Source organism: Oncorhynchus mykiss, chromosome 21 (genome assembly GCF_057628025.1).
Source record: "Oncorhynchus mykiss isolate SJ-2025 chromosome 21, ASM5762802v1, whole genome shotgun sequence".
NCBI classification, from domain to species: domain Eukaryota; kingdom Metazoa; phylum Chordata; class Actinopteri; order Salmoniformes; family Salmonidae; genus Oncorhynchus; species Oncorhynchus mykiss.
The window spans coordinates 7,188,744-7,213,600 of record NC_143042.1 but is presented as its reverse complement, the minus strand read 5'-3'; the positions used below and the strand labels follow the sequence as shown (position 1 = coordinate 7,213,600).

The 24,857-nt window shown below is 43.6% G+C and overlaps 1 protein-coding gene across 1 annotated transcript; it reads left to right on the top strand.

The window, feature by feature from the left end:
* Positions 1-1,320: 1,320 nt before the first annotated feature.
* Positions 1,321-23,792, top strand: LOC118936578 (alpha-N-acetylneuraminide alpha-2,8-sialyltransferase). The gene is made up of 5 exons (XM_090215013.1): positions 1,321-2,149; positions 3,340-3,484; positions 16,175-16,284; positions 16,976-17,068; positions 19,253-23,792. Exons 1-5 carry the CDS (start codon positions 1,971-1,973, stop codon positions 19,731-19,733), a joined length of 1,008 nt encoding a protein of 335 aa, XP_090071139.1. The 5' UTR covers positions 1,321-1,970; the 3' UTR covers positions 19,734-23,792.
* Positions 23,793-24,857: the final 1,065 nt, after the last annotated feature.

Below are 24,857 nucleotides of genomic sequence, written 5' to 3'. Positions count from 1 at the left end.
TTTGTTGTTCTGGCCCTGAAGAAGGCAGTTAACCCACCGTTCCCTGCTAGGCCATCATTGTAAAGAAGAATTTGTTCTTAACTGACTTGCCTAGCTAAATTTAAAGAAATCCAGTGTTCCTGAGTGGTCTAGACTCAGTGTTGACTTGAAACTCAGAGACAGGGTCTGAATATTGCTGTCAATCAAATATTCCCTTCCAAATTTAGCTTGAGCAATGTTTTTCAAAATATATGTTGCCCTAAGAGTTATGCAAAGTTGGTAGAATCTTATTCCAAATGATTCACAGCTGTAATGGCTGCCAAACATGCTTCCTTCAAGTATTTCAGTTTTTCCTTGGATGCTTGAACACATCTGTCCAAACAGAATTCCCTTTTTTAAAACAATAACACGCAGCCCCAAATTGAAACACGTTGGCCAAAATGACACATTTCATTTGCAAAATGCATTAAGACTCTCAAAACATTAAATATGGCAAAATCAGCTACCTCCATCAAAACATACAACTTGTTTATTAAAAGTTATTTCAATCAATCATTACACGATGGCCCAATAAATACTAACTACAACTATCAATATACCTAACATGGTCAACCCTCTTTTATATGGCTGTGCCATTTGTTGATACTATAATTATAGTATGCACCATTAAAGGCAAGTAAACATATTAGCACAGCATGGGTTGTACTATTCTTTCAACACCCTTTTACCTGAGAGCTGAACTATTTTCCCCGCTACCTCTCATTTGTCCTTGTCCTTGGTCCATTCTTGTAAACAGCAACTCAGAAGTGACCACTCTTATGCATGAATAAGAATTGATTGCTGAATGAAAAATTGTACAAAGAAGTTTTGTGCAGAAGAGGTTCACAATCATAGGAGTCATTTGTATCAGCTGTGACCAAATGTTTTGATTTGGTTTGTTATGATTTACTCAATTGAGTTTTTATCTTTTATGGAGAATAGTGTTTACTGTTTTGCCTACCATTTGTGTTGTGTTTGAAAGCAATGAGAAATGACTTAGTTTTGTACAAAGTAATATTTCTTTGCTCATTAGGTTATGTTGGAGATCAAGTGGACCCGGTTTCATTAAAAGTGTGTTACTAATCGAGAAGAACTGTCACTGTTTTTTTCTTAATTTTTTAAAATGTGCTTTAACATTCTTTCATTGTAGTAAAACAATCTAAATTAATCCCTTTAGATTGAATTTTAAGGTAGACATTTTTGAAAAAAGTTAAGGGGGTGTAGACTTTCTATAGGCACCATAAGAAATGTAACCCACTGTATCCTAGAGCGTCCTGGATTTACGTTTACTATGTTACGTCTACCCCTGAGTCTAGGTTGGTGGGATGTAGAACTATGGTAGTTAAAGAGGGGGAGAGAAAGAAAGAGATTCAATGGATTTTGCCCAGTACACTTGCAAGGTTTCCAAGAAGATCCAGCAGGACAAGGAGAGAGGAGATGAGGAAGGGGTAGCATGGTCCATTCGGGTTGGATGTACCAAAATAAGTGACCACAAAGGGCGATGGGAACCGGGCAGGGATTTCACACAAGACCGCTGTTGTGTAGGGAGAGAGCGGCGGACATCTAGGTGATGCATGCGGGGACAGTGATGCACCAAGACGAGTCTGGTGGATTCCAGCAACCCGCCGCTGCAGAGAGCGAAGCCCGCTAGCTTACCGCCGGCCGAGATGGCGCATGGATAGCGGATCCCTTCATACTACAAAACATGACCAAGCGTTTATAACAAAACCGGCAGTTTGGGAGCTAAACTAAGGAATTCGATGCTTGCACTAGCAGGAAGAATTACAACCCCGCATTTCCATTGAGACTCCGAGGCTTCTGGATGAGAAAGGATGCCATCTCCATAAAACCTATCATACATAGCTAACGGAGAGGGCCAGCTTGCGTTATTTCCACCATACTAGATTGGTTTGAGTAGGCCGGTTGTGATTCGTGAACCACAAGCTGTAACGATGTTGGTGAGATGCCACCGGAGCAAGCTGTCGGTGTGGGCCGTTCTCTGTGTGCTCGTGTTATGCTGGCTCTACATTTTCCCAGTGTACAGACTCCGTAGCGACAAGGAGATAGTTGATGAAGTGCTGCGGCAGGGACAAGTATGGCAGAGGAACCAGACGGACATCGATCTGTTCAGGTGGGTTTTCACTCATTTCAAAACATTAGGCCTATGCGATTTGGCCCTCATAAATAATTCATAGCAATATTAACATTCTACAATATAGCAGAACATTATTACATGATTGTGTCCAAGTAGCCTAACATCTCCTACAGTCTATTTATGCACATAACAAGACAATACATAGGCTAATTATAATAATAATGTTTATTAAATGGAAAAAGAGGAATGGAAATGGTGAAAAGAAAATCTATCACGATCAAGCTGAATTTCCAGGGCACAACAGTTACGGTGTGGTAGGCCCATTTGTTGTATCTAGTCGCATTCTCACGAGAATATGACGGGATTCGTAGGCTAATGCACTGAGGAAAGCAGATTAGGGAAATGCGCAGAACGTGGCACCTGCAAGGAAAGGCACAGAGACGCGTTTTATGATGGTGCAAGAGGGAATTATAATAATTGAATAGGATCTCTATGGTTCAGCACGTTTGGAGTTGAAAAGGTTGCCCCCCAATTCGAAGCTGTGTGTGTGTCCATGGAAACGACAGAAATGCAACTGAACTGATGGTGCTGAATCTAGGACAAAGTAACCATCAACAACCAGCCTTTTTCCATTTTCCATTTCCACACTTCCACGCTTCAAATTCGCCAATTGACGCCCACAGTTGGACTGAAGAGGATATTATTTATCATATCTGTGCAGACTCCTAATTTATTCCAAATGCATTTCCACTACTCAGGCTCCCCCACAGTAGGCCTACTGTCGATGCAGACAGGATTTATGAAGCATGTATGAATGTGTCATTGTGTTAAAATAGCATGCATGACACTTGGACACTGTATCAATTGAGACAGTTGTCTCATGATCTGAATTATAGTTGACAGTGCTCACTCTGCAATGAGTGTTTATTTAATCAATAGAGAATGCTCAAATTACATGTGGCCCAGAGTCCCGGACTGGTAACTATAATTCACATCAAGAGACCGTCTCAATTTATACACTGTCTGAGTGTCACTCAAAGACAAATTCTCTTCTCATTTTGACTGTCTATTTATAGCTCAAGGTTAAAGGTTTCCCATATTTACCACAGATCTTGGTTCAGCTTACCCTCCCCAAATCCCAAACTCACACATAAGTGATGACACCCTAAATTGACATTAGATCAGTGTTGAGATACAACATCATCCTACTTCCTCTCTCGTTACAGGAAGCTGCTTTCAGAGTGCTGTGACCCAAGGAGAATGTTTGCGGTGACCAAGCAGAATTCACCTATGGGGAAGGTCCTGTGGTACGATGGAGAGTTTTACCACTCACACACAGTCAACAATGAGACCTACTCTCTCTTTGTGCAGGTAGGCCTCTACTCTGGCCCTGGAGGCCAGCAGTGTACAGGCTTTTGTTCCAGCCCAACTCTAACACACCTAAAAACACAATAATATATTTGTGTGTGTGTTTGTATGTGTTTGTGTCTGTGATCACACTTGCATGGTCACTGATGGTAGTGTAGAGAATTTGTGGGTTGTCCATGTGTGGAATTGAACTCCAAACCCCCTGACCCCAATAAAAACACACCAACCATAGTCTGTGTTAATGGTCAACACTCTTTTAAGATTTTAACAAGGGCAGGTTCTCTACAGTAACTTGCTTCACAATGATGGCCATAAATATGTAACAACTTAGTGAGTTTTTCACCACCTTCCCTTTCACCCAAGCTCAACGGTGAAATCCCCACGCTATCACCCTTTTCACAGGTCTCCAAGATAACATCATTACCATCTCACTAAAACACTAAGTGAACAATATACACGTTGAACTGAGGAGTGAGTCTAACCTTTGCAACATACACTGTAAAACCATAAAACATGTGACACGTCGATAACCTAACTGTCAGTGTTTAAAACCAATAGGCATTTAGATTTGCCAATAAATGTTCTCATCTTAAACACAGGCGTTTAGAATGCAACATTAAACATGACAGTCAGCTGTTTCCAGTTAGTGTCCAACCAGGAGAACACTAACGATTGTCGTTGGTGGAAGAAGGTGAGGACCAAGGTGCAGCGGGGTACGTGTTTTGCATTTTATTAAATATAACTGAACACTAGATAACAAAGTAACAAAAGGCACAACTGAAACAGCTCCGTCAGGTGTAACACACACTAAACTTCCTGATAGCGATGGCTAACGAGTGTTTTAACAATGCATCTTTCCTGCAACGGCCGAAGATGTAACATGCGTTTCCTAAAACACCACTCAGAGAGAACGGTCGCTAAGGGCGTCGTTGGAGCATGTGTCGATCGATACTGATAAGATCTAAATAAAGGGAGCGCTGCTCTCGGATCAGCTTTCTCCATTCAAATCTTTCCTTAACATTATAATTTTTTCACAATACTGATGACAGATCAGCTCCTACAGAGATATAACCACCTATGGCTGCAAATGTTGAGGCGGCTTATTCTAATGCTTACCCAATAACCCAACTAGGCCATAACTGAAGGCTGAGGAGAACTAGGCCATAACTGAAGGCTGAGGAGAACTAGGCCATAACTGAAGGCTGAAGAGAACTAGGCCATAACTGAAGGCTGAAGAGAACTAGGCCATAACTGAAGGCTGAGGAGAACTAGGCCATAACTGAAGGCTGAGGAGAACTAGGCCATAACTGAAGGCTGAGGAGAACTAGGCCATAACTGAAGGCTGAAGAGAACTAGGCCATAACTGAAGGCTGAGGAGAACTAGGCCATAACTGAAGACTGAGGAGAACTAGGCCATAACTGAATGCTGAGGAGAACTAGGCCATAACTGAAGGCTGAGGAGAACTGGGCCATAACTGAAGGCTGAGGAGAACTAGGCCATAACTGAAGGCTGAGGAGAACTAGGCCATAACTAAAGGCTGAGGAGAACTAGGCCATAACTGAAGGCTGAGGAGAACTAGGCCATAACTGAAGGCTGAGGAGAACTAGGCCATAACTGAAGGCTGAGGAGAACTAGCCCATAACTGAAGGCCTTATGACATGTATAGTATGTGGTCATAAAGGGTTTACTTTGAATTATTATTTATTTATATATTAGGATCCCCTATTATTATTGGTTATTATATTTAATTTATTTATTGACACTTTTTAATTGAGGATCCTAATAAATCAAATAAATCATAATTAAAAGTAAACCCTTTATAACCACATACCATACATTTCATACATTGTGGTATGAAAATCCTGGCTCATGGGCCACATCAGACCTGCAAGTCACAATAAATACATTAAATAAATAACTCATCCTTGGGTCCAAACAAAATACATAATATACATCATATACATAATACTACATAAAACTACATAACACTGCATAATACTACATAACACTACATAATATACATAATACTACATAAAACTACATAACACTGCATAACACTACATAATACTACATAACACTACATAATACTGCATAAAACTACATAACACTGTATAGCATTACATAATACTACATACACTACATAATACTACATAACACTACATAATACTACATAACATTACATAATACTGCATCATCTCCTGCCTCTGCCTCACGCTTCAGAAGCAGGAGATGGCTCCTGCCCTATAAGCCCTTCCTACATAATACAATACATAATACAATACAAAATATATAAAAATGACTGTGTCTCTTCACACTCCTCGTTGTTCCGTAAGGTGTTCTTTTATACGTTTTTATGCTAGCTTGAGTTACCTGGGGTGGCAGAGAGTTCCATGTCGTCATGTCTATATTTAATACGGTGTTTCCCAGCCTCTGTACTGGACCTGGGGACTGTGAAAACCTCAGATTGCATGTATTGTGTTGTACCGATGAGTGTCCGAACTGTGTGACAACTGCTTGAACAGACAGTTTGCTACCGACAAACACATCAACACCTCACACAAAGACCAATAGTGATGCAGTCAATCTCTCCTCAACTCTGAGCCAGGAGAGACTGACATGCATGTTACTGACATTTACTCTCTGTGTACATCTAAGTGAGATACCTGCTGCTTTGTTCTGGACCAACTGCAATTGACTTACAGTATGTCCCTCTTCGCTGCACATGACCACATAACTGGGCAGTAGTCACCGCAGCAGGCCGTTTGCCTCTTGGTAGGCCGTCATTGTAAATAAGAATTAGTTCTTACTTGACTTGCCTGGTTCAATAAAGGTTCAGTAAAAATAAATAACTAAATGAGTCCAGATGCGACAGAACTAGGACCTGTCTGGTCCACTGAGATGTCCAGAAAGCACAACCACAGACCTCTTCTCATTTCAGCAACCATTGAGTCTATATGTTTTGACCATGACAGCTTGCTATCTAGGGTTACATCCAGCAGTTTAGTCTCCTCAACTTGCTCAATTGACACATTTAAAAATAAAATAGATCTAGATGAGGTTTAGGGTTGAGTGAGTGATTTGTCCGAAAAGATACTGATCACCAGCCTATCGCTAGTTAACCCATTGTAAAACTGACTGGAGCTCTATGGGGGTCAGTTATTATTTTACTGTCATAGCCGACGTGTATACTGTTGAGTCATCAGTGTACATAGACACACAGGCCTTATTCAAGGTCATCAACCTAGTGTAACAGTAAACCACTAAGGGGGAAATGTCAATAGTCTGTGGTTTCCTCTCCTTGTCTCCTCTCCTTCAATCTGCACTGGTCTGAAAAGAGTCGAGAGGTGAAAATCTGTTTAGTTGAAGGAGAGGAGACACGGTAGAGGAATCTATTTTAGATGATTGAGATACCCCCTAAATTACTCAGAAGGGTATAGGAAACTTAAAAATGCTTCATCCATCTAGAGACTAAAGAAGGGAACAGATTGTGCTGTTAGGAAATGATTTGTCATAGGTCACGAGCCCCGGGGAACATGGGAATATGACACCCTGAATGCAAGCTGTGGGATTCGAGATGGATGCCACTTCATCATGACAGAGAGGACATAAAGGAGGATGTGAAAACCCTCATTGGAGATTGGATCAGATAACCGGAGATATTCAGTCCTCAAAATGTGGAGAAAAACACAGATGGGTTGTCAAATTGTGGCACCCATCAGATATATCCATCAGCCTGTATAGGCCTACATGTTTTCTGCCAGGTGGTGGTGTGTGTCTGTGTGTGTCTGTGTGTGTGTGTGTGTGTGTGTGTTCTAAGCAGAACATTGAGAGTAATAATGAAAGAAATGTTGGACTCTTCCTCTTTCATTTGTATCTGTCCCTCTGGTTACTAACAACAGACCATCCCTTGTTACTCAGAGCAGAACATGCAGTATGACCCCCCCCCCACCCCACCACCCCGTTGCAGGTGTTAATGGTTTCAAGGAGAGGTGGAAAAAGCTACTGTGAGTCCCAGCCCCCAGGACTGTTGATGCATGGCCTGCTTGCCCACTGCTACCTAGCCCTGAGAAAACACTAGTGTGACAAGACAACTGTTGTTGTTATTCTAGGTAGGGACAATGTGTGTGTATCTGTAGAGGGGGGTGTAGGTGTGTGTGTGTTAAGGCAAGTGTCTGGATGTGTGTGTGGTGTGTCTTGTGTGATTGTATGTGTGTGTGCTGTATTTTGAGTGGGAGAAGATAAGGAGGAATAGAGAGAAAACAATTCCACTGCAGAGGGAGAGAGAAACGGCAGCATTTTAGCTACATAACCAAAAAGACATTTCCAGAAAAACAACAATCTACAGCCTAGGATATTCATTCATTACACATATATGTACTGTACATTCATGTGACTCAATGCTAGAGAAAAGGGTTCCAAAAGGGTTCTTCAGAAGTCCCCATAGGAGAACCCTTTTTGGGTTGAAGTGTGAAGAGGAGGTGAAGTGTGTGTGTAATTTGTGCCATAAGGTCATGGTTCGTTATCTACACCAAGTCCACAGACAGAAGAGGAGAGGAAGTAGGGAATCAACTCAAACACAAAGTTCCTTAATACATATTGGGTTACAAATGTTACCATATAGGAAGATGTGAAGATATTTTGAATTCCTTCTACATTGTTTTCAGTTCCCTAAAAAGGGATAGAGTCAGTTACTTGCGTTCTCTTTTGTTCCTCGCTCTATCCCTCTCTTGCTCCCACTCCTCTCTCATTCGCTCAGATATGCCATCCTTAAAAAAAAATCTCTCTCTTTGTCTCTCACACCCTAATGTTCTCCATCTCCCCTTCTCTTCCTCAACCCCCTCTCCCCCTCCTCTCTCTTTCTCTCTGTATCTCCCCCCACACACTCCTGATTGAGCTCTGCTGAACCTATTTGGGGTCATGGTGATCACTCATTTATCTTTTTCTCCATGGCTACCCACTGGACATGAACGTCATCTCAACGTTGTCACGTTCGTCGTATGGATCGGACCAAGGCACAGCGTGGTATGAATCGGACCAAGGCACAGCGTCGTATGAATCGGACCAAGGCACAGCGTTGTATGAATCGGACCAAGGCACAGCGTGGTATGAATTGGACCAAGGCACAGCGTCGTATGAATCGGACCAAGGCACAGCGTGGTATGAATCGGACCAAGGCACAGCGTCGTATGAATCGGACCAAGGCACAGCGTCGTATGAATCGGACCAAGGCACAGCGTCGTATGAATCGGACCAAGGCACAGCGTCGTATGAATCGGACCAAGGCACAGCGTCGTATGAATCGGACCAAGGCACAGCGTCGTATGAATCGGACCAAGGCACAGCGTCGTATGAATCGGACCAAGGCACAGCGTGGTATGAATCGGACCAAGGCACAGCGTCGTATGAATCGGACCAAGGCACAGCGTGGTATGAATCGGACCAAGGCACAGCGTGGTATGAATCGGACCAAGGCACAGCGTCGTATGAATCGGACCAAGGCACAGCGTGGTATGAATCGGACCAAGGCACAGCGTCGTATGAATCGGACCAAGGCACAGCGTTGTATGAATCAGACCAAGGCACAGCGTGGTATGAATCGGACCAAGGCACAGCGTCGTATGAATCGGACCAAGGCACAGCGTGGTATGAATCGGACCAAGGCACAGCGTCGTATGAATCGGACCAAGGCACAGCGTCGTATGAATCGGACCAAGGCACAGCGTTGTATGAATCAGACCAAGGCACAGCGTCGTATGAATCGGACCAAGGCACAGCGTCGTATGAATCGGACCAAGGCACAGCGTTGTATGAATCAGACCAAGGCACAGCGTCGTATGAATCGGACCAAGGCACAGCGTTGTATGAATCAGACCAAGGCACAGCGTGGTATGAATCGGACCAAGGCACAGCGTCGTATGAATCGGACCAAGGCACAGCATCGTATGAATCGGACCAAGGCACAGCATCGTATGAATCGGACCAAGGCACAGCGTCGTATGAATCGGACCAAGGCACAGCGTGGTATGAATCAGACCAAGGCACAGCGTCGTATGAATCGGACCAAGGCACAGCGTCGTATGAATCGGACCAAGGCACAGCGTGGTATGAATCAGACCAAGGCACAGCGTCGTATGAATCGGACCAAGGCACAGTGTCGTATGAATCGGACCAAGGCACAGCGTCGTATGAATCGGACCAAGGCACAGCGTCGTATGAATCGGACCAAGGCACAGCGTTGTATGAATCGGACCAAGGCACAGCGTTGTATGAATCGGACCAAGGCACAGCGTGGTATGAATTGGACCAAGGCACAGCGTGGTATGAATCAGACCAAGGCACAGCGTCGTATGAATCGGACCAAGGCACAGTGTCGTATGAATCGGACCAAGGCACAGCGTCGTATGAATCGGACCAAGGCACAGCATCGTATGCGTACATTCTTTATTATTATAAGAATGAACACTGAACAAACTAACCAAAATAACAAAATGACACGTGAAGCTATACAAATGAGTGCTGACAGGCAACTACACATAGACAAGATCTGAAAAACACCAAAGGGAAATGGCTACCTAAATATGATCCCCAATCAGAGACAATGATAAACAGCTGCCTCTGATTGGGAACCATATCAGGCCACCATAGACATACACATCACCTGGACCTACAAAAACCCTAGACATACAAAAAACCCTAGACAATACAAAAACTAGCATACCCACCCTAGTCACACCCTGACCTAACCAAAATATAAAGAAAACCGAGATATCTCAGGTCAGGGCGTGACAAACGTCTAGTTTTGATATACATTTGGTTGAGATGTAAACTAACGTCAATTCAATGTGAAGTCAACAAACATGTCATTTGATTTAGGATAAAAGTTGGTGGTACGGGGGGGTGGGGTCTCTGGTCGTTGTGGGGGATTGGGAGGAATGTAAGGGGAGACTCAGGGGATGGGTGGGTGGGAGGGGGACTGGTAAGCAACCTCGGTTGCTAGGTGGGATGGAAAGGGGTGGGAGCCATGCTTTCTTCCGGTCGGGGAGAGGGGCTTTTATTGTGTGTGGGTGTGTGTCAGTCTCCCTACTAGTAAAGGTTGCCTTGACACCATCTAATGTACCTGTTTATGACTGAGGCATTGACGTTACAGCAATCCTCTTGACTTGACGTGGAGAGAGAGGGATCCAGAGAGTGTGTGTGCGTGTCACTGTGCGCTGGCGTGTAAGTCCTGTGAGATCTGTGTGCTGTGTTTGCAGAGCATGTGAGTGAGTGTGTGTCAAGTGCGTGTTTGTGTACCCTATCCTCCCACGTCCTAACCACCAGTGGCTACTCACCCACACACACATTATACACAAGGACAGCTCTAGACAGCACTGTATAATCACTGCCTGACAAAAATAGAGCCTGAAGCAGGGAAGAGGAGGCAAACACTCACATACTCACTCACTCACTCACTCACACACACACACTCAAGTATTCATACACTATTTGCCTACTTTTTCCCTGTGCATGAATGTTATAAACTCATAAACCCTCTCTGTTGAGCGATGTCTCTCTCTCTCTCTCTCTCTCTCTCTCTCTCTCTCTCTCTTTTGACATGGACACACACACTTGGGTTGTCATGAGTAGGACTAACTTTTCTGTCTCAGGCGGAGCACTAATTGCAGGTCTGGGCATAGAGAGCGAGCCATGCCTGACCAGAACTGGCAGTGCCACCAAGCTCATGGGCACAGCAAAACAGAGCCCTTCTGACCACGCAGTGAAGCGTTGGCATCACCGTCCATTGGAGGAATGTGTCATTTAGGAGTTGGCTGATTAATGGAGAAGCTTTGTTAGCTTTGATCACATAGAAAGGGCTTTTAGGCTTTTAGGCTGTGATCGCTTCTGCCCTGGTCAGTAGTGCTCATCATCTCTCATCCTCTCATTTGTTTGGTTAAAAATGTGTTGTTTTTTAAAGTATGGCCTGTTTTTTTTTTAACCGTCTTGGTCTGTGTGTTGGTCTGTGTTTTGGTCTGTGTGTTGGTCTGTGTGTTGGTCTGTGTTTTGGTCTGTGTGTTGGTCTGTGTGTTGGTCTGTGTTTTGGTCTGTGTGTTGGTCTGTGTGTTGGTCTGTGTTTTGGTCTGTGTTTTGGTCTGTGTGTTGGTCTGTGTTTTGGCCTTTGTTTTGGCCCGTGTTTTGGCCTTTGTTTTGGCCTGTGTTTTGGCTTGTGTTTTGTCTTGTGTTTCGGCCTGTGTTTTGGCCTGTGTTTTGGCTTGTGCTAGCCCTACTCTCATCTCATAATACTTCTCTCAGTGAGATATAATACAAATATAACTAATGTTTGGATCACATGTGTTACAATGATATGGAGTGATATGTTCCCAGAACTGTGAGCTGGCCATTGTTCTCCTCTAGCTGGCTCAGCCCCTTTCATGGTTCACCAGACACCCTGGGGGGAACACAGAGGGGGGGGGGGGGGGGGGGGTAGAGAAATAGGAGGATGAGGGGGTCTAGTCCTCCACTCCAAAGGGAATAATGAGAGCATTTGTTTCTCTCAGGACTCTGTTCATCGCTGGCACCGGCTCAAGCAGGGCGCAGACTCACAGCAACAGGCCAAACGAATAGAAAGGATTTGCCTCAAGAGGCACCCATAGACACCCCATTCACTGGCCAACACTGGCCATGCTTAGGCCCTTATGGTCGGCCTGTAATGGAGGTTGAGAAGAGAGTAAGTACCCAGCTCTCCGTCTGGGAACCTTCCCAGGACTTTTAGTTCACATTCCTAGTACGTTCTAAATGTATAAAGTGCATATGTTTATTTACTTTACATGCATCCAAATTTAACTCATCATAAGAACTGCTCAAAATATTATAGCAATGGAAAATAAGTGAATGTCCTCTGTCCACTCAATGTTTGCTGTCTGTCTGTAGCAAACTGTGAGCAGACATTTATTGCTTTATACTTTTTTAGGAAAGTAGTCAACATTTACAGTACATTCAGAAACCATTCAGACCCCTTGACTTTTTCATTCACAATAAATCCATGATTTATTTTAGACAGGTCTAAAGAAGCATTAAATGAAGAAAATGTAGACTATTTCAGAAGAACAGAATAGCATATTCTGAGTTGTCCTTATGTTAGGTCCTGATCTGGATATGCCATTTGGCTGTGGGCTACATTAGTTCATTTAGCAGACCAGATTTGCTTAAAATTCCATTATTTACAATTATTTTATAGTATGAAGAATACAATTGAACAAAGCTGAATAAAGTAGGAAGGATATTTTCTCCCAGCGATTTGAGTGTTGCACATGCGGCTATTCTGTGTTGAGCGGTTAACATAGAAATAGGTATCCTATATGCTTCATTTAGAGTTATTCATGTAAATTGTTCTACAAACGTTGGGCTATATGTTTTGATTTTTATTTTTAATACATTGTAAGGCTGCATGATGCGACTTGAAAGGCATGTTTTTTGCTCAGGTTGCACACACTTTATCAGTTTCTCTTTCACAATTTGACAAACACTTGATAATGCCTCGAATTTCACAGCGGCATCCCCTTTGTGTGGTCACAAATGTGTCATAATGCACCCTAAAAAAGTCCATGCCTTTTGCGGCCAGTGGCTGCTGTGCTCTTGGCACGGAGTGCTGCGTTGTGCCCTTCCCCCTGAGTGCTGCATTGTGCCCTTCCCCCTGAGTGCTGCATTGTGCCCTTCCCCCTGAGTGCTGCGTTGTGCCCTTCCCCCTGAGTGCTGCGTTGTGTCCTTCCCGTGAGTGCTGCGTTGTGCCCTTCCCCCTGAGTGTTGCGTTGTGCCCTTCCCCCTGAGTGCTGCGTTGTGTCCTTCCCCCTGAGTGTTGCGTTGTGCCCTTCCCCCTGAGTGCTGCGTTGTGTCCTTCCCCCTGAGTGCTGCGCGCTCCAAAGCACCTCTCACGCACATTGCTCTCTATCACGTGATCAAGTGTTTCTCACAGGTTACATGTGAAGACAGAAATATCTGGGGCGCAATTGCCCGAGTCCTTATCCAATTCCAAGGTCCATATTGAAGATATTGGAATAACTGTTCACATTTACTTTTCGTCTGCCAACAAAATGAGTAGGCCTAACAAACAGCAAAAGCATTAGCCTATGTCAATCTACTATCCCTCATAGTACAAAAGTCCACCTATTCTGTGTGAGAAATAAATATTCCAAACATAGTGTAGGACAGTTGTGGGATGCCATAGATCCCAAATTAATACAACCACTAGCATCAAAAAAACGTTTTCACGCAATATGGTTGACCAAACAGATCAGAACGTTATTCACACATGGTAGTAGGATATAAGCATAAAAGTTCCATTAGCGGAAAACACCATTATCAAAAGTGCCCGCAAATGTGATTATGCATGTAATTATTTTATTATATTTGGTGTATTTTTATGGTGAAAATTATCTTCCCCAAACTTCAAACTCACTCGCTGCTTATTTATGCCAGTTAGGCTCGACACCCCTTGCAAACCGGATTAATGTGCTTCATTTTAAGAAGTTATTTGGCCACTTTAGTTGTGATACTCACATAAGAGCTAGGCTACACGAGGTGTGCGACTATGATCACTTTTTTTTAACAAAAAGTTTGTTTCTTATGCTGGGCATCATTCACAAGTGATAATATATCATTCACAAGTGATAATATATCATTCACAAGTGATAATATATCATTCACAAGTGATAGGCTAATATTGTCACCCATCAGACTATTCTTGATTTAATCTTGTCTTTACATATACTAAATAATATGTGTGAAATGTATTTTGATTTAGAATGGACCATTATCATGCACCTGTCTCCAAACAGGGGCAGCGGGGAAAATACATATCATCTATACACTTAAAAACTTCTTAGGGCTGCAATCCCGTTAACGGGATGATATGACAACAGCCAGTGAAAGTGCAGGGCGCCAAATTAAAAACAACAGAAATCTCATAATTAAATTATCCAAACGCTAGTGCAGGTCGAGCATTACTTCGGACAAAAACTTCAAAAAGTTATATTACAGGTCGAAGACACACTTCAAACTAAGTATAGAATCAATCATTAGGATGTTTTTATCATAAATCTTCAATAAAGTTCCAACCGGAGAATTCCTTTGTGTTTAGAGGAGCAGGTCGATATCATGTGGATCACATGTGTTACAATGATATGGAGTGATATGTTCCCAGAACTGTGAGCTGGCCATTGTTCTCCTCTAGCTGGCTCAGCCCCTTGCATGACCAGGAAATGGCTCTCTGCCAGTGACCTGACTAATTCAGCTCTTATTCAGTCCCACAAGACAGTAGAAGCCTCATTAAAGTTTCTAAAGACGGTTGACATCTAGTGGAAGCCCTAGGAAGTACAACTTCATTCATGTCCCACTGTGAATTCAATATGGCCTGGGCTGAAAATCGACCAACCTCAGATTTCTCACTTCCTGTTTGGATTTCTTCTCAGGTTTTTGCCTACCATATGAGTTCTGTTATACTCACAGACATCATTCGAACAGTTTTAGAAACTTCCGAGTGTTTTCTATCCAATATTAATAATAATATGCATATATTGGCATCTGAGATCATCCAAGCTACTCAATACTGCCCCTGCAGCCATAAGAAGTTAAATAACAAATGGAGGACATGGTTCATTTTCATGCCAGCCAGGTAGGCTATACTCCTGCCAGCCAGGTAGGCTATACACATTTTTTTGGTACATTTTAACCCCCTTTTTCACAATGTCCCATCGCTGCAACTCCCGTATGGACTTGGAAGAGGCGAAGGTCGAGAGCCATGCGTGCTCCGAAACATGACCCTGCCAAGCAGCACTGCTTACTTAAACCGAAAGCCAGCCGCACCAAAGTGTCGGAGGAAACACCGTACAACTGGCGACCGAAGTCAACGTGCATGCGCCCTGCCCGCCCCAAGGAGTTGCAAGAGTGCGATGGGACAATTACATCCCAGCCAGCCAAACCCTCCCCTAACGATGCTGGGCCAGCTGCGACACAGCCCGGGATTGAACACGGGTCTGTAGTGATGCCTCAAGCACTGCGATGCAGTGCCTTAGACCTCTGCGCCACTCGGGAGGCTTCCTGTTGTAGAGAGAAGCAATGTGCTTAATATTAGGAAAGTTTAGAAATAAATATAGTAGGCCTAGCCTACAGAAAGCTGATGGGATCCTCCTCTTTTTAATAGAGGCCATCACTCTGTTTTCTCACGCAATTCCATAGCCGAAAGAAATGTTGCGCAACATGAGCTCATGGACTTTTTATTTAACCTTTATTTAACTAGGCACGTCAGTTAAGAAAAAAATATTATTTACAATGACGGACTCTCATTAAGTGTTTGATTAGATTTTCGATTACATTTGATGTCAGAGTGATTAGAGGGACAATAGAGTGCTGAGTACCAGGCAGTTAGTAAGTCTGGTAGGCTAATAATGACCATCAGCAGCATCAAAGCTTGGAGAAGCCTAATTACCATGACTAAACGGTCACGTGGAATTTGACTGCCTTCATGACTCGTGACTGCCGGCGTGATGGTAATATGGTCGTCGCAACAGCCCTATCTATCCCTCTCACCTCATTTGACTTGTCGTTACCGTTGTCTTTGATTGTTCACAAAGGTTTCAGGCCAGTCCACTTCAGGATGTGTGTGTGTACGTTTGTATGTTTACCCACTTCATGACACTCACTTCCCTCTTGTTTACCAGGAGACACCTCTTCAGCGTCCCCTCAAAAAGTGTTCGGTGGTGGGCAATGGAGGGGTCCTGAAGCACAGCGGCTGTGGGAAGGACATTGACCAGGCTGACTTTGTCATGCGGTAAGAGAGGGGCTGTTCGCTCCAGTGCCCGTCCAAATATGATTTGGCCGTCCTGCGCTCGCCGGGGCCAGAAAGAGCAGCCAAAGAACATCAGCCATCAGAATTAATGAGAACAGGTGTCATATCTGAGAGAGAGAGAGAGAGAGAGAGAGAGGTGTCATAAGAAGTGCCTGCGTTTTGAAGGGGGCAGATGAAGTCAAGTAGTGAATCATTTTGGCTCTGGAGCCTTGAGGACTAACAACAGAGGGTCTGATTTAGTTGACTAGACTAGTTCTACCTTGGATCACTGTTGTCCCCCCCATCTCAGGCATGCCTGGCTGGCTTAAACCAGGCTTGAACCTGGGAAAGACAAGACTGAAATAATAACTTTGGAGCTCCAACTCCATCCAAAGCCTATAGGCTCACTGGCTGCCTGACTGGAAGTTTGCACTATAGAAATGTTGTGTTCATTCAATGCAGATAAAACTATTTTCTAAGTTATAATTATAACTTTAGTATCACAATAGTATCACATTAAATGGCTAAGAAAAGGCAAGACAAAAAGCTAAAAGCTAGTTCCATTCTGAAAGCAAAACATGAATAACCACTATTTGCAATCGTGACCAAGTTGTCAAATAGTGAACGATTTATGGCCACTGTAAAGTCACTATCAGTATATTAATGCACGTGTACTTGTGTTTTTCGTATCTAGGTGCAACCTTCCACCACTGTCTAGGGAGTATGTTGAGGATGTGGGGACCAGAACCAACCTGGTGACAGCCAACCCCAGCATCATTGAGAAGAGGTACACTCCTTTCCTTTCAAAACTGCTGTTGACTGTGAAATGCATGGGTGTGTGGGACAGCATCCAAGTCTTCTCCTTTTCAGTCCTCTCCCTCTTTCTCTCCATCCTTTCTCTCTACTTCTCTGTTTCCCATTCTCTCCCCGCCCTATCTCTCTCTCACTCTCTTATTCTCTCCTGCTATCTCTCCTCTCCAGTTCTCTCTCTCTCTTTCCCTCTCTCTTTCTCTCCTACTATCTCTCCTCTCCAGCTCTCTCTCCCTCTCTTATTCTCTCCTGCGATCTCTCCCTCTCTTATTCTCTCCTGCGATCTCTCCCTCTCTCTTTCTCTACTGCTTTCTCTCCTACCAAGGCCTCTGTCTTCTCTCCCTCTCTGTCTTCTCTCCCTCTCTATATTCTCTCCCTGTCTCTTTCTCTACTGCTTTCTCTCCCCCCAAGGCCTCTGTCTTCTCTCCCTCTCTATATTCTCTCCCTCTCCCTTTCTTTCTCCCTCTCATGATGTTTACTGTCAGTTCCAGATGTTAGGTCCTAAGAGCTTTGTCTGTTGTCTTGTCCTAGCAGCAGCTTCCCTCCTCCAGACTGGTGTTTTATAGAGGAGCCATGATACAGAGCCAAAACGTGTGTGTGTGTGTGTGTGGTCTTGTTCTTCTATCGTTGTGGGGACCTGAAATCCCCAAATGGCCCCCACAAGGATAGTACAACAAGGAATATTCTCCCTCATGGGGACTATTTTAAGCTTAGGGGTTAAGTTTAGGGTTAGGGTAACAATTTGGGTAAGAATTGGAGTTAGGGTTAAGGGTTAGGTTTAGGTTTTATGAATGGACATACATTTTAGGTCCCCACAAGGAGAGAAGAACAAGTTTGTGTGTGTGTGTGTGTGTGTTTGAACAGAGCCTCTTTGTGTCTGTTTAGAATGCTACTCTGTGCTGCTGAAATGTGTTCCCGTTTTCAGCAATGCGTTTCCTCTCAGTGTGTTTCTGAACCACGTTGTTGCCAACACACCCCCTGCTGCTTCCCATCATCTCATCTCAGTGCATTTAAAGATTGACATCTCGTGACATTATCACTGGATGTTGGCACAACCTCACTCCTGTCCTCAAGACATTTTGTTGATATTTTGAAGCTCAATCACGGTGAGGGCAGGTAGGCTGTACTGTATATTGTTTACATTTGGGTTGATTCGAAATGCAATGCAGTACAATTGAATCCCCGCCTCCACAAGCAACTACACCGGCTCCTATAAACCGGCTAGATTATGTACAACACATACGGTATGACATATCCCGAGGGCACATATCCATAATACCATAGTCCATAAATACCCATGGAATGAGGACGCCAATTCTATCAGAACTCTATAGATACTTCCAGAACCCATTTCACATGACATCCACAGTAGATTTAGCCTGGAATGCATGACCAGATCAAATAGATTTACCAAAACAAATCACCCTCTGTGACCATAGTGTGTGTGTGTGTGTGTGTGTGTGTGTGTGTGTGTGTGTGTGTGTGTGTGTGTGTGTGTGTGTGTGTGTGTGTGTGTGTGTGTATACATCCACGTGGCTCTACTGGCATAGAGTTTAGAATTCCAAAGGCAACATTAGCATGGATAAACAGCAAGTGGTAGTTACCGTAGAAATATAATGACTACAACAGGGAAAGCCCCCTCTGACCATAGCAATGCAGATGTCGCTCCACCATTTCCTGGTGGCAAAATGTTCTAATGTGCAAATGTTCTAATAGTTTGCCTAATTTCAGTTTGTGACAAAACAAGTCATTGTGTAGAGAATCATTGTACCATCTAAACCACTGTGAAATAAATATAATTTAAATTACCAAAAATATTGTATTTTCAGCTGTTTGAAGCTGGTGCACTAAACCAAAAGAAAAAGACGCAAAAACTAAACTTAAGAATGGAAAGTATAGAAATAGGGCACATAGAGCTGGTGTTCCGCTTCTTAGACTTGCTTTCAATGAGAATTACAGATCTATAACACAGTTCTATGTAAATTTGATCAGGTCTACCAAAAACGTACATATTGTAGCTTTAGCTGTACACTCATGGGTACACCAATATGACCTCCGGTCCACTGTCATGGAACGTTGCCTGGGGCTGTCCATTCTATAGGTTCTATTTCTATGGTACTCACACATTCTCATCTCTATCTCTCTCTCTCTCCCTACTCAGGTTCCAGAACCTTCTTTGGTCGCGGAAAAGCTTTGTGGAGAGCATGAAGGCCTACGGCTCCAGCTACATTTACATGCCAGCCTTCTCCATGAAGCCGGGCACCGACCCCTCCCTGCGGGCACACTACGCCCTTGCCGACACCTCGTCCAACCTCACCATGCTGTTTGCCAACCCCGAGTTTCTCAGGACCGTGGGAAAGTTCTGGAAGGGTCGCGGAGTGCATGCCAAGCGCCTGTCCACAGGCCTCTTCCTGGTCAGCCTGGCGCTAGGGCTGTGTGAGGAGGTGACGGCATACGGCTTCTGGCCATTCAGCGTTGGGCTCGACGAGCAGCCCGTCAGCCACCACTACTACGATAACGTGCTGCCGTTCAGCGGGTTCCACGCCATGCCTGAGGAGTTTGTCCAGCTCTGGCAGTTGCACAAGAGCGGCACACTGCGTATGAGGGTGGGACACTGCCCACCTCGGGAAGGGGCTATATAAGACTCAAGGGACCCTCCCCTAATAAATCTTCCCTTCCTTTTGCTTACAACCCACCAGCCCCCTGCGATCGTCCCCAGCAAACCACCCGCAAACCACCACCTCTTTCTCCACCATTAGCATGAGAATGTAACCCATGGTTACCCACCCAGCCGAGAAAGCCCCCACACACCCCCTCTCTCTATCCTCACCTCCATCCACTCTCACTATGTGTGTGTTTGTGTGCGTGCGTGTGTGTTTGTGTGTGTGTGTGTGCGTGAGTGCAGAGAGGAGGTCTACTAACGGTCTCATCTGGGGCTGGAGGATTCTTTGTGTTTTGACTACTCAATGTGACATAGGGAGCAGCTGGGCCCAATGCCCCCACTGAGTCTTTGTTAAACAGAGACAGAAGGAACAATCCTAACCAAGAGGTTTTCATAGAAGTCTTAAGAGAACAGACTGAAAGACTTGAAACACAGAAGGAAAAAGGAAAGGAGGAACCAAGGTGTCCTGGTACCAAGGTGTCCTGGTACCTAGATGTCCTGGTACTAGGCTATGAGTGTCCTGGTACTAGGCTATGAGTGTCCTGGTACCTAGATGTCCTGGTACTAGGCTATGAGTGTCCTGGTACCTAGATGTCCTGGTACTAGGCTATGAGTGTCCTGGTACCTAGATGTCCTGGTACTAGGCTATGAGTGTCCTGGTACCTAGATGTCCTGGTACTAGGCTATGAGTGTCCTGGTACCTAGATGTCCTGGTACTAGGCTATGAGTGTCCTGGTACCTAGATGTCCTGGTACTAGGCTATGAGTGTCCTGGTACCTAGATGTCCTGGTACTAGGCTATGAGTGTCCTGGTACCAAGGTGTCCTGGTACTAGGCTATGAGTGTCCTGGTACCTAGATGTCCTGGTACTAGGCTATGAGTGTCCTGGTACCTAGGTGTCCTGGTACTAGGCTATGAGTGTCCTGGTACCAAGGTGTCCTGGTACTAGGCTATGAGTGTCCTGGTACCTAGGTGTCCTGGTACTAGGCTATGAGTGTCCTGGTACCAAGGTGTCCTGGTACTAGGCTATGAGTGTCCTGGTACCTAGATGTCCTGGTACTAGGCTATGAGTGTCCTGGTACCTAGGTGTCCTGGTACTAGGCTATGAGTGTCCTGGTACCAAGGTGTCCTGGTACTAGGCTATGAGTGTCCTGGTACCTAGGTGTTCTGGTACTAGGCTATGAGTGTCCTGGTACCAAGGTGTCCTGGTACTTGTATGAGAGCAGACTAAAAGGGAGAATGAAAGATGTCTTGGTACCTTGCTCGTTCGAAGGAGTTTGTTATTTTTTGTCTTGAACAAAAACCCTTCACGGACATCTTAAGCAACCAATCAGCATTGAGGTTCAAAGTAGGATCCAATAGAAAAGGAGAGTGAAGCACGATATCGAGCTCCTAGAATGTTCCATTTTACAGCCAAGCTGAACAGATCCCTGTTCACTAAAAGGGAAGCCAAGAACATTGCAGTGTTTGATATATCCGTATGTTAATTTATATTTGTTAATCATGACTTTAATTATACATGTTTTTCATTTTATATAGGTTGATGTTCTACGTTGATTTAGTAATGTTACGATTGAGAGCTGAGTATGTATTTAAATCTTTTCACAAAAATCCACTGCAGAGAAAAAGATGTGAGTTTTACAAATCATGACCTCATCTGTGTGTGTTCATCGAGAGGTTGTGGCCTTGAAGGTTCACCCCCCGTTCACGCTACGAGTGCTTATTGGTATGGTCCACTTACAAACACACTCCATTGACAAGCTACCATATCTTTCACTCTTGACTGAGTGATGACAACACGGCATGTTTCTGTTCAGGTGCCGGACATCTGTTCACATTGAACTTGAACATTCATACTCTTCTTCATCACCATCGTCATCGTCCTCACCATCATCAGTGTGCGTCTGAATGTCAGGTCAGTGACCTGAACTTTGCTGTCCTGCATTTATTTCTAGGTGTTTTTTTTATGTCATTCATAACAGGGATTATGGAATCCTGTAACAGGGATTATTGGGATCAATTCCATTTAAACTCGGTCAATTCAGGAAGTAAACTGATATTCCAATTGAAATGGAATTGACTCCAACCCTGATCCGTATACACAGACAAGGGAATGAACATATGATGTGTAGTAGGTGCTAGTTCTTCTGTCCTTCTGTCATCATCACCAAACAGTTGAGACAGTGGAAGAGGGCTGGCCCTTTAGGTTTTACATGGACTCCTGTCTTGAATTTTGTTATGATACGTTTAAATGTTGTTACTGTCATTGATATTTTGGTTGTGCAAATGTGACCAGTACCAAATCATGTCATGGGCCCATCTAGGTCTGCATGGGTCATGCACGGAGTCTAGCACCAACACTGAAACAACATTTAAACAACGTTTGGACTAACCTACAGGTACAGAACAGATCATGTGAATTATGAGGTTTCTTCAAACCCATATCTACTGTATAATGAAAGGTTTTTGTGCCTTCAGAATTCACCAAGGCAAAGGGAAATGCTAGACAATACTGTATGCTGTCTTTAGAATGACATTTTCCCTTGTCCCCCTTTTGAAGCTGATTTCCACAATCACAATGTGACACTGCGACATCACAGAATAATATAGTACTACAGTAGAGAGGATCATATAGGGAGGTGGTAATACAGTAGTATGAATTATTTGAGCCATTTGAATGTTTGAAGTATTTCAAGTGTGCATCTGAAATGGCACCCTAATCCCTATGTAGGTATTACTTGTGATCATAACCCATAGGGTGCACTACATCTGGAATAGGGTACCATTTCTGACAGTACCAAGTCAAAATGACCCCCTTGACCTCTATATGAAAACCATTTGACTAAGGAAACAAGTCCAGAGTCTTAGATTGAGCTGGTTGTTGTTGGACCAAGTCAGTTAATGTTAAACCAAACCTGTTTAAAGTCTCTTCATTGCCAGTCTTGATGAAAACTTGTGCTCTCTTCCAACCAGGAATTGAACTGTTGATCATTTTTAAAAACGAATGTGATTAAATTGATGACACGTATTTGCACCTTCGGGCCCACTTTATTTGGATAGTCTGGATAGTCCATCTGTAGATGGTCTTACTTACTATCAACAAACTATCTGTTGAGAAGCAACTGATTGCTAAGGTTAGGGTAAATGTTAGGGCTAGGGTAAGGCTTACTAGATAGTTAGTTGACATGTTATCCAAATAAAGTGTTCTCACCATCTGGTTCCTCTGCCCAGTATTGTGAATGAGAAATATTTCACTGTGTCATTTGCAGTAAGCATGACTGTGACTCTGTATGTGTTTTGGGGTTCTGACTTTCAAACTCATTCTGTCCATTATTTTGTGAAGCGCCATATTGGGTTGATTATGCCCCAAAATAAATAGCGCAAATTGTACCTCAATATCGGTTTTGCTGGCAATCCCTTTTAGCCTTAGTATGGGTACCAGTCATTTGCCAAAGGACAGAAGTGGCAAGGAGTGGAATGTTAGCTAACAATACTGGTACTCAGTCTATATTAGCCTACTCTGGGGTTGAATTGTGACGTAATGCAAACACAATGTGACGTTCTCAGCTACACAGTGTGTGTGAGCGAATCCTACTTACTGTGTCATGAATAAGATGACGTCTAGTTAACGAGGGCTTCTGCACAGTGCTACTTTGAATCTTTCCTACGTATATTTAGATGTGTTTTTAGTGTATGCCATTACCAGGTTCATTTGGACAATAGATATAAATGTGTTTTCTTTGCTTTGCTTTGCCTTGAATTTGTTTTGGAAAAATACTTTGGAAAGGAAAAAAAGCAGTGAGGTTTTTACATTATTAAACTGTTAATGTGTATTCAAACCTTGTGTCAATCACCTTACGTCAGCTCAATGCTGTTTTTGGCGAGAGTACCCTGCCTGAGCATGTTCGAATACAGGAAGTCAAAATGAAGGACTGAAATGTGTTTTATGTGCCACCTGGACTATGCCAAGAAAATCATTGCATCCAAATAAGAGGTAAACACTGGTATCCAATAAAGAAGGGGATAATATTGAATCACTACCACTCTTGTGTTTTGTTTTCACTCTTCTTTGTTCTCAAATGATTCCATTGTCTTTTAATTCAATGGGGCTATGGTCCCCTTCACTTATAGATGGGCAACATCTGTTATCGTGGCTAATGGTCATTAGTTAACCAGCACATTTAATTGATTGATGAAACGCAGATGGGTGCCATTAACCCATTGTGCCTCAGAAAGCCTATTGTAGTATAGCCTTGTACAAACCATCCTGATCTCGTGAGATCAAGATGGTTCGTACGAGGATAATTGTGATTGGGCCTGCTGTTCAACTCAAGGCAAGCCTATGGGAGAAGGGCGTGTACAACTACTAAACTATTTTGCGAAGGATCTTTTCATTTGCCTTGTCATTGCGTGATATGGGTAATTCCATGTAACTGAATTACCCTGAGACTCTGACGTTTCACTTTAGAATGTAGTATGCCAAACAAAAAACATGGATTTCAAAGTTTAACAAACCAACTCTGCGCAATGATGACTTTGAACAATTCACACAGAACATAAAAAAAATATTATTCTGTTACCAAACATTTCTTCCAGTAAATGTGTTTTGTCAAATTCTCAGTGGAAATTGTAAAAACTAGTCCTTGTACATAGAGTTGTATGGTTTGTTAAACTTTGAAATCAATATGTTTTGTTTGTTCTACATTTTAAAGTGAAAAGTCTCAGCGTAATTCCGCTACCATGGAATTATTGCCCATATGTAATCTTGTCCACCAGCTGGCTCTCTCTCTCTCTGTTTAACCTATGTAGTAGCAATTGAGCCTGGGGACGAAGTTATGTGATATACCAGAGCTGAACCACAAATCGATGTCCCTCAGGTGCTTCTGAGTTTTGTTTTGCCGGATGTCTAGCCCGGATTTTCTGTACTTGAAACACTTGTGCTTTGCTTTTCAACTCGCTAAAAGCTAGCTAGTTGGAGTCTGTGTTTACTTCTGTTTGTACCACCTCACGGTAAAGCAACGCATGAGTTGAAAATATTGAAGGCATGCAGTACACAGAATGGACCGCAGCTTAGTGCGGAACCCCCAAAGTAGGGTTCCGGACTG

What these genes read in the sequence shown, in the direction of transcription:
- LOC118936578 (XM_090215013.1), top strand. Translation starts at nt 1,971, where the DNA reads ATGTTGGTGAGATGCCACCGGAGCAAGCTGTCGGTGTGGGCCGTTCTC. An exon ending in CCTACTCTCTCTTTGTGCAG is followed by an intron (nt 3,485 to 16,174) that starts GTAGGCCTCTAC and finishes CTTGTTTACCAG; the next exon opens with GAGACACCTCTTCAGCGTCC. An exon ending in CAGGCTGACTTTGTCATGCG is followed by an intron (nt 16,285 to 16,975) that starts GTAAGAGAGGGG and finishes TTTCGTATCTAG; the next exon opens with GTGCAACCTTCCACCACTGT.